A 13,052-nucleotide genomic window follows, 5' to 3' on the forward strand; every position below is an offset into this window, starting at 1 on the left:
TTGTTGTACATAAAATAAGAAATAAGAAAATAGGAAAAAATCACACTCCCAAAAGAATTTTAGTATTTTTTTATAGATAAAATGTTGTAAATTTTGTTTAAATTTGTGTTAAAAAAACCGCCTGGTGTTAGAGAAACGTATTTGAAATGGAATTAAATGAAATTTCCATGAACGTGGATGTCAAGTTGGACATTTACGATAAACGCCCCGATTCTTTGAAATTTAAAACATGGACCAAAAGTGAAGTTAAAATAGAAGCCATTAAATGTTTGCCTTGCTTTCTGCGTATCACCATCAAGTCCATAGAAGATGACCCACATCATCCATGCCACCAGCTAAATGTGAAAATCAACGTTCCTGGGGTCTCAATAAGTTTGGCCACATCGCGCACAAAACAATTTTCCTATGGCTTATTTTGGAACAATCATCGCAGGGATTGTTTCATTTATTTTTCCGCTGATACCGAAACAACGTGTCGCAAACATATGAAATGGATTAAAAAGTCTATAAAAAATTTAGAAATCTATCGACAAGTGTTCTTTGAACAAAGAAGGAATAGCCGATATGGGCTTGCCGTGTTGCCGCTTAAAGGCGACACTTTACAAAATACAAATAAAAAAGTGGAACTGGTGTAAGTCTTTGAGGTCACATATGGATCAATTTAGGTTTATTTAAAGTATAAGTTAAAAAATGTTGGCACCTGTTTCAAAAAGTTTCATAAGGAAGCTAGCAACAGTCTTATATATTGGACACTGACAGACATAGAGGAAAAGTTATTAATGGAGTTGTATTTTTGCGTACATGCTCCGCATTAGGGTTATATTTTAATACAATTTTTAATTTAAACGGTGTATGGCTTTTTTATAGGTTATGATGAAAGCTAATCGTTGGGAGGCCATTCAATGCCTACAACTGTTGCTTTTTCTTGTAGCTTTAGGAGAGAGTTTTTGTGAATTGAAGACAGTTTAATTGATATATGTAGGTACATATGAATATTAAAACAAATAAATGTTTAACCTATAAAATTGTGGAAGAAGATCGAGAGACATATTTTCAAAGTTTATCAACATCGGATGAAAAATACTCCTCCTTTGAAATAAAGGATTAAAATCATTCGAGCTATATGGGGACTATATCGAAAAGTATACCGATTTATGACATGGTTAGGTAAGTTTAAATTTAAAGTCCAGTAACCTTGGTTGCTAGCTGCTTGCCTCGGATACCTTAACTCCATTGTGTTCCATCGAAGAAAACAGAGGAGAAAAAAGTGAATACTGAGATTCACCATAGTACGGTGCAAGATATTAACATGAAAAGATAATGAAAGCAGCAACCAAAGCACATGTCACAAAAAATATCGGCATGGTATGACTGTGAGCACTACACGGTCTGGAACTCTCCAATTTGTATGGTGTTCTTCGTCACCGCGAGAAGCTCAGCTAAGAGCTACCGGGCGCGTCCAAAGATTGGGGATGTGGGAATGCTTCGTGTATAGGAGTGGCGGACAATCAGCGTAATCGAGTGTTAAACCGAGTTTAACGAGGATCGCCATCTCCACATACCAATGTGGCTGCAACAACAACAAACAAATCCAGGCGAAACAGAGGAATGTTTTGTTGTTATTATTGTAGCAGTGTGTTGTACACGAGGCGGTAGCCCTTGCCAATTTTCATTGATTCCATCGGGCTAATCCGGTACGTACAATCTGTTGACATGGGATTGGAGGATTGTTTTCAATGGTGAGAGAACATCATAAAAAATGTTCAGTGGTGGTTATCCCCTCCTAATGCTGGTGACATTTGGAGATACTGTACCATTTGGTATGTACCATTTTGGAGGTACTGTACCATTTTGGCACCTATGTAAAAAAAAAAACTTTTTCCCAAAGAGAGTTGTCGCACTGCGGCACGCCGTTCAGACTCGGCTATAAAAAGGAAGCCCCTTATCATTGAGCTTGAAAACTTTTAACGGACAGCACTCATTGATTTATGAGAAGTTTGCCCCTTTTCCTTAATGGAATGTTTATGGGCAAATTTGCATTACATTGGTCCAGGCTAACGAAAGAGCTATGTGCCTGCCTAGAATCCCGTCACGGAAAGGTGTGGCCTTCCATAACCCTCTACTTTCTCCACTCACTTAGCCACCTCTTGCTTTTTTCAGCGATATATCAAACACCTGACAATGCAATGATCAATTGGGACTCCCTATCAACAGTCCAAGATCATGATTGCTAAGCCGGAAGAAAAATGGCGGTTTGTTTTGCATGAAAAATCTGCTATATTTTGTAGCCACCCTATAATCCACAATATCAGGCCACAACCAAACCCGTGCAATCCCATGGCAGCCGGTTGTTCGTACAGGATTGACCCGATGGGGTCCTTCATCGGCAAGGGCTGCCGCCTCAATGTACACACTGCAACAACAACAACAACACAAAACTCACCAACCTTTTGATTCCTTACAAATTTTTTTATCGACCAGTACCCGGCAAAGATTGATTGCCAGCCTTTCCCATGATTTGAAGGTATTCTATGGATTACCAAACCAATCTTGACATAAGATTCCCAAAGTCAAAGCCTTAAGAACCGCTTGAAATTGTTGTAGAAATTGTTAAGAAATTGTTGTAGTCCGTCCCGTGGCATATACCATTTCGACACGTCGTCACCCTTTCAATAGAACGAAAAATTTTGCCAGGAAAACCAGGTTCTTAACCTGACTTTACTAAAAGACCTTTCTATATCAAAGAAGGCCGCCAAACCAACCAAGGGGAGCACTGTCAACCGACCGACCCGTTATTGTTGTAGCAGTGTGGAACAGGGGCTAACTTCTCAATGAGTGCTGTCCGATTCGAGTTTGTGCTCAATGATAAGGGATCTCGTTTTTATAGCCGATTCCGCACGGCGTGCCGCATTGCGACACCTCTTTGGGGAGAAGTTTTTACATGGCATAGTACCTCACAAATGTCGCCATAGTACCTCACGAATGTAGTGCGACACCTCTTTGGGGAGAAGTTTTTACATGGCATAGTAACTCAGGAATGTAGCTCCTCTTCTCTCGCTTCATTTTTTTGTATATACTGGCTACCTAATGAGATGCATTATTTTTCTTTATTTTAAGCCCTGCAAAAGATGCCCTCGATGCTCTTGGTCCACTACCACAAATTCCTGTCTCTAATAACAGTTTCAATTGGTCGGGTGTCAGTCGTGTATCACGTGCTTCCGACATTTATGAGGAAATATTGGATGGCATCATACCTTCACATCTCCCACGACGACTTTCACGAGCTTCTATTGCCTCAGGCATATATGAGGAAATGAAGCCATGTTCGCAGAGTGTTATTAATGCCATAGTGGAGGAGCATTTGGATTGCCCTCCTCCATTGCCACCTTTGCCGCCTCATCGTAAACGCGTAAACACATTTGGCATTGATTTGGAAAATTCTCTAGGAGAGATTCCCCGTTCAAATACAAATCCTGAATCCGATTTGGCCAAAAAGAAGAAATATAAAAATGTTCTGGAGAATATTTTTGGCTCGGGACGCTCGAAGCGTGCTGAAAGTGTTAGCGAGACTCAAGCTTGTACCCTGGAGGATATCATCAACAGTGGCTCAAACGAAAACTTTGATAATCCTTTATATGCCAATGATATACCGAATAATCCCGATTTGTTAGCCGTAATAGGCAATAAACGCAATAGTTTTTCAAGTCCTGACTTGTCGAAAATAAATTTTTTAGATACTTTCGATGAAGAAAAAATTGCCGCTTTGCTAATGCTACAAAAGTCCAGTGATGATTTGGATGAACACAACGATTTTAACGATGAAGAAAATGATTTGATTGATGGAGGCATACATAACTACAGCTCCCTGAGTTTGGATGATTCCTCCATAGGACATTCCACTTCTAGAGCTGTACTGAAACGACTACATGCTTTGAAATCTAAATCTGGTTCCATGGAAAGTCTTAACATTTCGGAGCAATTGCCACAAAATTTCAATTTCTCTGCCTGTAATACTTCTTCCATTAATTTAGTGGGGTCAAGTGGTGCTGTGCCTTCATTGCAAAAACTTAAACGAAATAAAATTGTCATTGAAGATGATTTGACGGGCTATTGTGTTATGGCTCCTATACAAAATAAAAAGACTGAAACTCGTGCCACAGCAGTCACAGCTACATCATCCACAACATCTTCGACTTCATCGGGTTACTCCACCGGTTCGTACTGTTCCACAACATCCTCATCATCATCGAACACAAACTCCTCAGAGCACAATAAAGATGGCCATCTGGAAGTAGCACCAAAACAGCAAATACAGGCTATTAAAAAAGTTACTGAAAGTGATTACGACTTTGTGCCATTACGAAAAACCCCCATACCGGTAAATGAGAGCAGCAATATTTATGAGAACATGCAGGGGGGCTCGCCAATAAATGTCAGTATTATTTTAAAACCCAATGAACAAACGCCACCTTTGAACAAAGACTTTAGTGGAAATCTCTATGAGAATTTATTAACAATAAAAGCCGCACAAGAATTGGAACAACCATTACCGGCCAATGTCTGCACTAGTACACCCACCGAAATGACGGGAGAAAAGGAAACCACCGATAACGGATTGGAAGAGCAAGAAAACTATTATCAAACTCCAAGAAAGTCCATTATAAGTGTGGATGACAAAGTACCCTCGTACTATCCAAACAGTTGTGATACCATTAAAACGAAAAGGGGATCTGTAAGTCCTATGAAACAACAATCACCACCGTCCGCTCAAAAGTCCGAAGAAAAGGAGGTAAGTTTTCATGTGGATGTCTTCAGAAAAGATAATTTTTTTTAATAAGTTTGAATGGTTCAAATAAGCACAATTTAATTGTAGAGAAATTATATTTAATTTTTTTTAAGTTACCTTTAGTATAATTGGTCCATATTGTAATATAATATAACTCTTCAACTCTAACAACATAATGAAATATCGTCTATGGAATCTTGTATTTAAGTTTTTTTTTCTTGAAACTGAAGTCCGCTTTGAAATTTTTTCATTGATTAACTTTGCTGAGGTTAGGTTAGGTAAGAAAGCAAGCGATCAACAATCTCGGTTGCCAGCCGCTTCACTCGAAGATTTTAGTTCCATTGTGTTCGCCCTTTAAGAAGATAGAAGAGAAAAAGAAGATAAAATAGCAGGAACGATAGAAGGAAAAGATAACTAACGCACTAGACAAAACAGTACGGAGCCAAACGGACCAGGGAGAAACTCTAAATTTGTGAGAACATCGTCCAGTCAGACAATTCAGGCCTCTTTAGAACTTTAAAGTGAAATCTAAGTACACGAAGGATATCCACGCACTGAAACATATGTTCACTCATTAGTGAGAACATCGTCCAGTCAGACAATTCAGGCTTCTTTAGAACGTTAAAATGAAATCTAAGTACCGGAAGGATATGCACGCACTGTACCTGATGTTCACTCATAATCTTCTATCTTCACCTCGCAATTGCGGCCGGTTGTTCGTACCGGATTAACCCGATCGATTCCTTCATCGCCAAAGGCAGCCGCCTCAGAGTAAAACACACTGCTACAACAACAACAACATGATCTCGACCATCTTCAACTCCTCTTTGTCATCACACACCTTCAGAAGTCCAAATTTCCATGTGACGAGCGCGACATCAAAAGCCTGTTTCCTCAGCTTCAGGATATGTAACGTCCTGTTTCGCGAGATACTCGGGTAGGTTTTACTAATTCCGTAGCATGATCTGAGATCCATTCCTGGCCAGCTCGTCGGCCAACCCAATGGTCCAGGACTCAGCAGACTCTGACAACCTTCCCTAGGGCTGGAAGAAAAAACTTGTGTCTTCTCGCTCCCATGTGGTCGACGCCACTGCCTATAGCTCAGCCTGACTTTCTACCTACATCGCGGCAGTACGAAAGAGCAGCCGCTTCCCCGTCAAAATCGTCTTCAGTGCCTTCAGGACAACGAAGACCTCCGCCTGATAGACTCTACACCCCTCCAGATTCCTTGATTTCAAGGAACTCGGTGCAGACTCTTGCCCCTATACCCCAATCAATGTAGACCCTTCCATGTATACAGAAAGTACAGGAAAAAGCACGGATTAAATGTAAACATTATGAGAAGATGAGCTGGGAGCTGCAGGGTGCGTCCACAGGTTGCAAATAGTGGAATGCTTCTCAGTTAGAGGCCGGCTGGCATCGGTACTTGCTTAAATACAGAGTACCTATGATGCTCGATATGACAAGGGAAGTTATTGGCGCCTCACATTTCCGCGACGAAGGGTCTTTTGACACGACCTTGCTCGCCTATGGGAGCTTAACGAGGATCGCTACCCCCTCATGCTGATATGTGGCTATAACAACTACATCGACAACCTATATCGGGAAAACTATGTCCAACCCGTCAGTTGGACAGACTCTTCTGGTAAAAATCGTTATGTTGTTTTTGTTGTAGTCATATTGGCATGTGGAGGTGGCGATCCTCGTCAAGGTCATATAGGCGAGTAAACTTGTATCGATCTATAGGAAAGATCGCCGCGGGAAAATGGTGGCCATTTGTTATTCAAAGGCGCCAATATCTTGTCTTGTCGTATCGAGCATCATAAGCACTCAGTATTTAAGCAAGAGCCGGTGCCAGCTACTCCGTATGGAGCATTCCACTATACACAACCTGTGGAAGCGCTCGGCAGCTACCACACAGATTGAAGCAAAAAGTTCCATCCTGTGTGATGCTCAAAGTTATCCCGTCCCCCGAAAAAAATTTTTGATCGCCATATCCTAGCAAAACGAAAGAATGTGCGGAGTTTGGGGAACACCAAGTTTCTGACTTCCTTAATCTATGGACGACTTTCGTTGCTCCACACCGAACATAACGGTGCAAAGGCCTAAGATCTAACATGGCATTCAGCGCCTCTCTAGGACGCTGAATTCTATGCTATAGAGATAATTTCTACAGTACACTGTACCTTCTTGATCAACCCCCAGGTAGGCGGCACAGTTGTCGAGAGCTCGATGCCTTAACTTGCACCGATGCCGCCCGGCCTCTCACTAGACTCTCTGCTCGATTCCGTTGATTTTCCTCGACTGCAGTTACAGCTAAGGCGTATAGGGCATTTCACTATCCGCAACTTGCGTACGCGCCCGGTGGCTCCCAGCTTCTCGTGATAACGATGAATACCACACAAATCTGAGCCTGAGCTCAAAGTTCCGGCTTTTGTAACGCTCAAAGTATTCCCGTGCCGTACAAGAGAGCATACTGTCCTTTTGAATCCTTTCCTCGGCGTTTCTTCTCCAGTTTAATCTCTTTATCGTATAGCGCCCCACCCCATTCAGGAGACGTCCTCCTGAAAATTCCCAGCTTTTGCCTTCTGGTGAAGAGTACCACCAACTCGAAATCTATCCATATGTCGGATTGGTTGGTGGATTTGCCACATCAAGCGGAGGTCTTGAAAAGTATTTAGGGGATACCCCCTGTCGGCCATATCATATCTTTTGAGGAACTACACTATGACATTCTTTTGAACTACTCAAAAGTCATTATTCTCGGTGATTTAAACAGCGATTTGTTTAATGTATCGAGGTCTACCTTATTGCGATCTGTTTTTAGTAGGCTTGATTTATATATTGTACATAATTCTAGACCGACCCTTTATAGTGTTGCTCATGGATCATCATCTTTAATAGATTTTATGCTCGTAAGTGATGGCTCAATGACCTGTTACTCTAATCAAGTTCAGTGTCCATCCATTTCTCACCAAGCACTTATTTTTCCATCTTTTAATATCATTTTGGAGGCTTTTAAGGACATAATAGAGTACCGGGACTATGGAAATATTGACTGGGACGGTTTGATGCAGTGCTTATCTGCCTTAGATTATGCAGCCTTCTTTAACACTTCTGATGTCGATGACTTGGGTGCTCGTATCACCTTGCTTTTTGATTATCCTTTTGCGTTCGTGCCTGTTGTTAGAAAAAGGATTCATAATGATGGCGGTGATTGGTTGAGGTGCAGTAAAATTTTGTCTGCTCAGAATCTTAGAGATTTATCCTATAGTGCATATCAAGAGCATCGTACTCCTGAGAATTGGAAGACTTTTTGTAAATATCAGAACAAGGCCAAATCCGTTATACGAAAGGAAAGAACCAAATCTGAACGATTTGGTAGTTTAGATTCCAAGGGCTTTTGGAGTGTTCTTAAGGGTTCTGGTTGCTTTGGCGATGACAGTCTAGTGTAGTAGTTGATAGGGTTAAAAATTTTTTGGGTTGCGGTGTTCGAGCTAACCGACCTATTAATATTGATTTTGAATGATTTCCCGATATTGGTGATTCAGTTTCCTTTCGTTGTGTAAATATTGATGATGTTGCGGTAGCTTTGGGAAAAATTAAGGCTTAGTCCATTGGTGTTGATGGTATTCCTATCAAGTTTCTTAAACTTATATATCCCTATACTTCTGAATTGATTTTGTATTTATTTAATTAAATAATTGCATATCTTTCACATAGGGCTGCATAGTTGGAATAAAATTAAGCCCCAAGGGTCTTTAATGTGTATTGGATTTTTCTAATTTCAATTTTGTGTGTTTTTTTTGTGCATCTGTATGTGTTTGCATGTGCGTGTTTTTGTGTTACTGTCAAAAGAATCAAGCTAAACTTCTGAATTCTGAATTCCCTATTTGTTTTAGAAAACCCTTGGCCTCAAACATTTGGTCAATATTAAAATGAAACGGGAACGCAAAGAAAATCTATACATATCTTCACCTCAAAAAATACTCGATCAACGGAAAAAGATCGCTAACGATACGGCTGCAGCTTCAACGACTTGCACCATACCCCGTCGATCACAAAATGCTCAGAAAATTTCCGATAACGTGTACACAGTCAATTTAAATAAAAGAAAATCTCTATTGCTGCCCACCAACAATAATAACAATACGGAAAAATCATCATACAACGAAGAGAACGATGCCGCCCAAATGAATCAGAAACTCCAAAAGGAATTATTACAGTTAGCTTTATTACAAAACATCGATTTTAAATTTGATGACACCTCTGAGACAAGTTGCGGCGTTAGAGGCACAATGTCTGCCAACAGTTCACCTGCTTCAGCAGCCACTACACAGAGTGGCATACGACGCCTAGAAGAAGCCGAACTGGAGTATGAAAACTGCTTTAGGGCCAGCAAAGATGCCACAAGATTGCTGAATAAATATGCCACTTTGGCTCCCAAACAATCGATGCGCATTCGCCAGTTGCAGCAACATTTGAAGAACAATCAACAAGCTACTAATCAAAAGGATCTAATGACACAATCCACAAAAGTGGAATCACCTGCCGCAACAGAGATGTCCGGTATGGTGGGCCAGGTAATGGGTTCGAAAAAATTTGCTTCTTTGCCAAGATTCAAGAAAATCGATTTCTCACCGCTTAAATTGAAAATCAATAATGTGCTTCAGAGAAATAATCATCAACCCGATTTCTGATCTGTTTCCTATTGTAAGTGATATGAAATGTGCTCGCTTGATCGTTTATCATATAACATTTCCATTGCGTTTTGAAAGCTTTAATTTATTGTTTTTCGTTTGCTTGTTTGTTCAAAAAAGAAACTAAAAAATATTTGCCACCAATGAAACATCCTACAATTCAAATGTTTTATCTTGTTGATTATTTTCTATATACTCATATTCAATACTCTATACAATATACTGTACATTAAAAACTAAAACCTAAAAAAAAACACACAACAAACACTTGTAAATTATTTTTTGTAATGTGAGTGATAAGATGTCTGTATCATTTTTACTATGTTATTTTAAATAAAACTTTTCTTATTTTTATATAAATAGTTTTTTCTTTTGTTTTATTTTTGGTTTGGTTAAATTTTTATGATTTAAAGCAGACTTATATGCGACTTAGTATTATTTTGTAGATTAATTTTCTTAAGTTAGGTTTAAAAGTGGGTTGAATTTTAATCCGCCCCATGCCATTTAAGCCAGTAATCGGCTTATTGTGCGCTCTAAATCCAAAAATATCGCCGGCAAGATCTATGTTAGGCCAATGGCTATACCATTCTCGCGGCGTTCGGTCTTATGTACCGGAGTAGTTTTACTCGCCTATGGAGCTTGAAGAGATACGCTACCTCCACACTGAAATTTGACTACAACAAAAACAACATTTCAGGAATTTCATGCCGCTCACAAAATCTTTAATCGTTTTCCATATTATACCCCTAACCAGGTTCAAATCTACTACACAGAAAGAAAAACGTTCGTAGTATTAATGATTTTGTCATAACGTATATGAAAAAAATTTTAAATACGTCTTAAGAAACGTTTCATAAATAAATGCATAAATCTCAATTCAATGAAACGTGTCATAATATTTATGAAAACCAAACATATAGTTTATGAAAAGTTGTCATAACATTTATGAAAAACTTTCATAACATTTATGAGTATTTTTCACAACATTTAAGAAAAAATTTCGTGGAAAACTTTTTTTTGGCACAAAAAACACTAAATTATCGGCAATACTTACTTTTTACACTATTCACTTCACTGCAAAGTTAAAACACCCAATACCTTCAAGATTTTACATTACAAAAACAAACAAACAAACAAACAAACAATGAATGATGCAGGGATCAAACTCTGCATGTTGTGCATTGTTGTAATGTAAAACACGCATATAGGTATGCGTGTGTGTGTTTTTTAATTATTTCTTTTGCACACAACGAAAGCCTGTGAGCAAAAATGGACAACAAACGGGAAATAGTGGCAATGTGCTGAACCTGTTCCAAGTATACATTGAGTAATTAACTTGGAGAATTTCCCCATCAAATTTTCATAAATGAGACAATTTTCATTGTATACCTACGTGGACTTATTTCAATACCATAATTTTTAAATTTATGATAAAAATTATTAATATTATGAAAATTTTCTTTACATGTGTGAAACAAAGTTTCGTAAATATAAGAACTTTTTTTTTTATAAACGATCATATTCATACATTTTCTTTCATTAACAATTTTCATAATATTTATGATTTTCCATTAATATAATAAAACTTATAACTCATAATATTTATGAACAAGAGGTTATGAAACCCGATCATTACATTTATGAAGGAAAATTCTCTTTTTGTATCGTATCGTAACTTCATCCAAGTGCCAGGGTCTAATGACATAGGAAATGCTCCAACGGTTCATCATGCCCTGTACACCAGAGCTGGCAAACCATTGATATTCGACAAATTTCATCTAAAACAAGTAAAAACCCGTGAATTTGACTGTACCGATCTTTGAATACATACTACATATTTGGATACCTGCATAACAGCTATACTCGAGCTTTATTCAAGAGATTAGTTGACCTGTCTTTGATCTGTTTGATTAAAGAACTTAAAAACCTTTTGGCTTTGCCCTGCTGATCTAATACTATCACACAAAGTTGGGTTTAAAAGTGGGTTGGATTTTAATCCGCCCCATGCCATTTTAGCCAGTAATCGGCTTACTGTGCGCCCTAAATCTAAAAATATCGCCGGCAAGATCTATGTCGGGCCAATGGCTATAGCGTTCTCGCGGCGTTCGGTCTTATGTACCGGACCATGATCCATGTGCCCACCGCAGCGTAGAGTTTAGAATGTCCGACTTTGACGCTGAACGCCTGGGTTCGAATCCTGGCGAGAACATCAGAAAATATTTGTCAGCGGTGGTTATCCCCTCCTAATGCTCGCAACATTTGTGAGGTATTTTGCCATGTAAAAGGGGCAAAATTGCATTTGAACAATTTCTTGATCATGGTCGTGATCAAGAAACTTTTCCACAGTGTTATTATTTCAATTTACTGGATTATTGTTATTAAAAAGTGTTATTAAAGAAAGTGAATCGGCCAATGATTACAGCTTTTACGTGTTCAAGAAATTAAACCCCGTGTTTGGAGAGATGCACACACAAATTTTCATCGTGATTAGCCAAGAATTGAGGTTTCTTGGGGATAAAGAAGCTATACCATATTTCAGAGGTCAACAGTTATGGATCCTAGACGCGCAAGTACTCAAATGTACAAAATTGCATATTTGCCGTACCTATTCTTATTCGTAATGCATCGTCTCGAAAGTTTTCGAGTTAGATTTTGCCTTCACCACGTCATCTCATACCCGTATGGGTCGATTATGGATGGCAACCCAACTTCAGTTGCGGCCAAATTAGTTACAGAAATGATAATTTCTGTATTGAATTAAGACACCTCTTTGGAGAGAAGTTTTTACATGGCATAGTACCTAGAGCTGGCAAAATATCGATGGCACTATCGATATTTAATTTTATGACTGAATATCGATTGATATTTTTCCGATGGATACTATAGCAAAAGTTAAATTTTTGGCAAAACTAAACAAAAATAAGCAATCCGACACTGAATGTATCCTTTAAGATACATAGCGCCTATAGAGGGCTCAATTTTCATCCGATTAGGCAAACATTTTATACATTGATTTCTCTCATGACTTCCAACTGACTTTATTAACCTTGGTTTATTTGATCTGTGCATTGATATTGTGCTTCTATATAAATGGATCTCCTGATTTTACTTCTCATTTTCGTTTGAAATATAGGGGATGAGAAATTTACTATCGATATTTATCTATCGAACATATCGAAAGTTATGATTATCGATAGTTTGCCAGCTCTAAAAGTACCTCATAAATGTTGCCAGCATTTGGATGGAAAACCACGGCTAAAATTTTTTCTGATGGTCCCGCCAGGATTCGAATCCAGTTGTTCAGCGTCACAGGCGAACATGCTGACCTCTGCGCTACGGTAGCCTCCTAATTTTTACTTCGTGATTTTGTCTCCTGGCAACGCAACTGTAGTCGAGTTGCAATCCATAATCGACCCAATAGACACACCCACCCACTGTCTTCTCGCCTGGTCAGCCCAGCGCTAATAGGTGTTCTATATTAGAGTGCATCCTCGCAGGATCATGCGTGTGTGTCTACATATATTCACTTCTCCTTCTTCGACCTAGCCGGACCAGTGCAAATGGTG

The 13,052-nt window shown here is 39.0% G+C and overlaps 1 protein-coding gene across 1 annotated transcript; it reads left to right on the forward strand.

The window, feature by feature from the left end:
• Positions 1-38: 38 nt before the first annotated feature.
• On the forward strand, positions 39-9,584 carry LOC106096406 (uncharacterized). Its single transcript, XM_013264148.2, has 3 exons — positions 39-631; positions 3,118-4,789; positions 8,689-9,584. The coding sequence occupies exons 1-3, from the start codon at positions 147-149 to the stop codon at positions 9,484-9,486; spliced, it is 2,955 nt and encodes a 984-aa protein (XP_013119602.2). The 5' UTR covers positions 39-146; the 3' UTR covers positions 9,487-9,584.
• The last annotated feature ends 3,468 nt before the right edge of the window (positions 9,585-13,052 follow it).

This window comes from Stomoxys calcitrans, chromosome 5, assembly GCF_963082655.1.
Source record: "Stomoxys calcitrans chromosome 5, idStoCalc2.1, whole genome shotgun sequence".
Taxonomy (NCBI): domain Eukaryota; kingdom Metazoa; phylum Arthropoda; class Insecta; order Diptera; family Muscidae; genus Stomoxys; species Stomoxys calcitrans.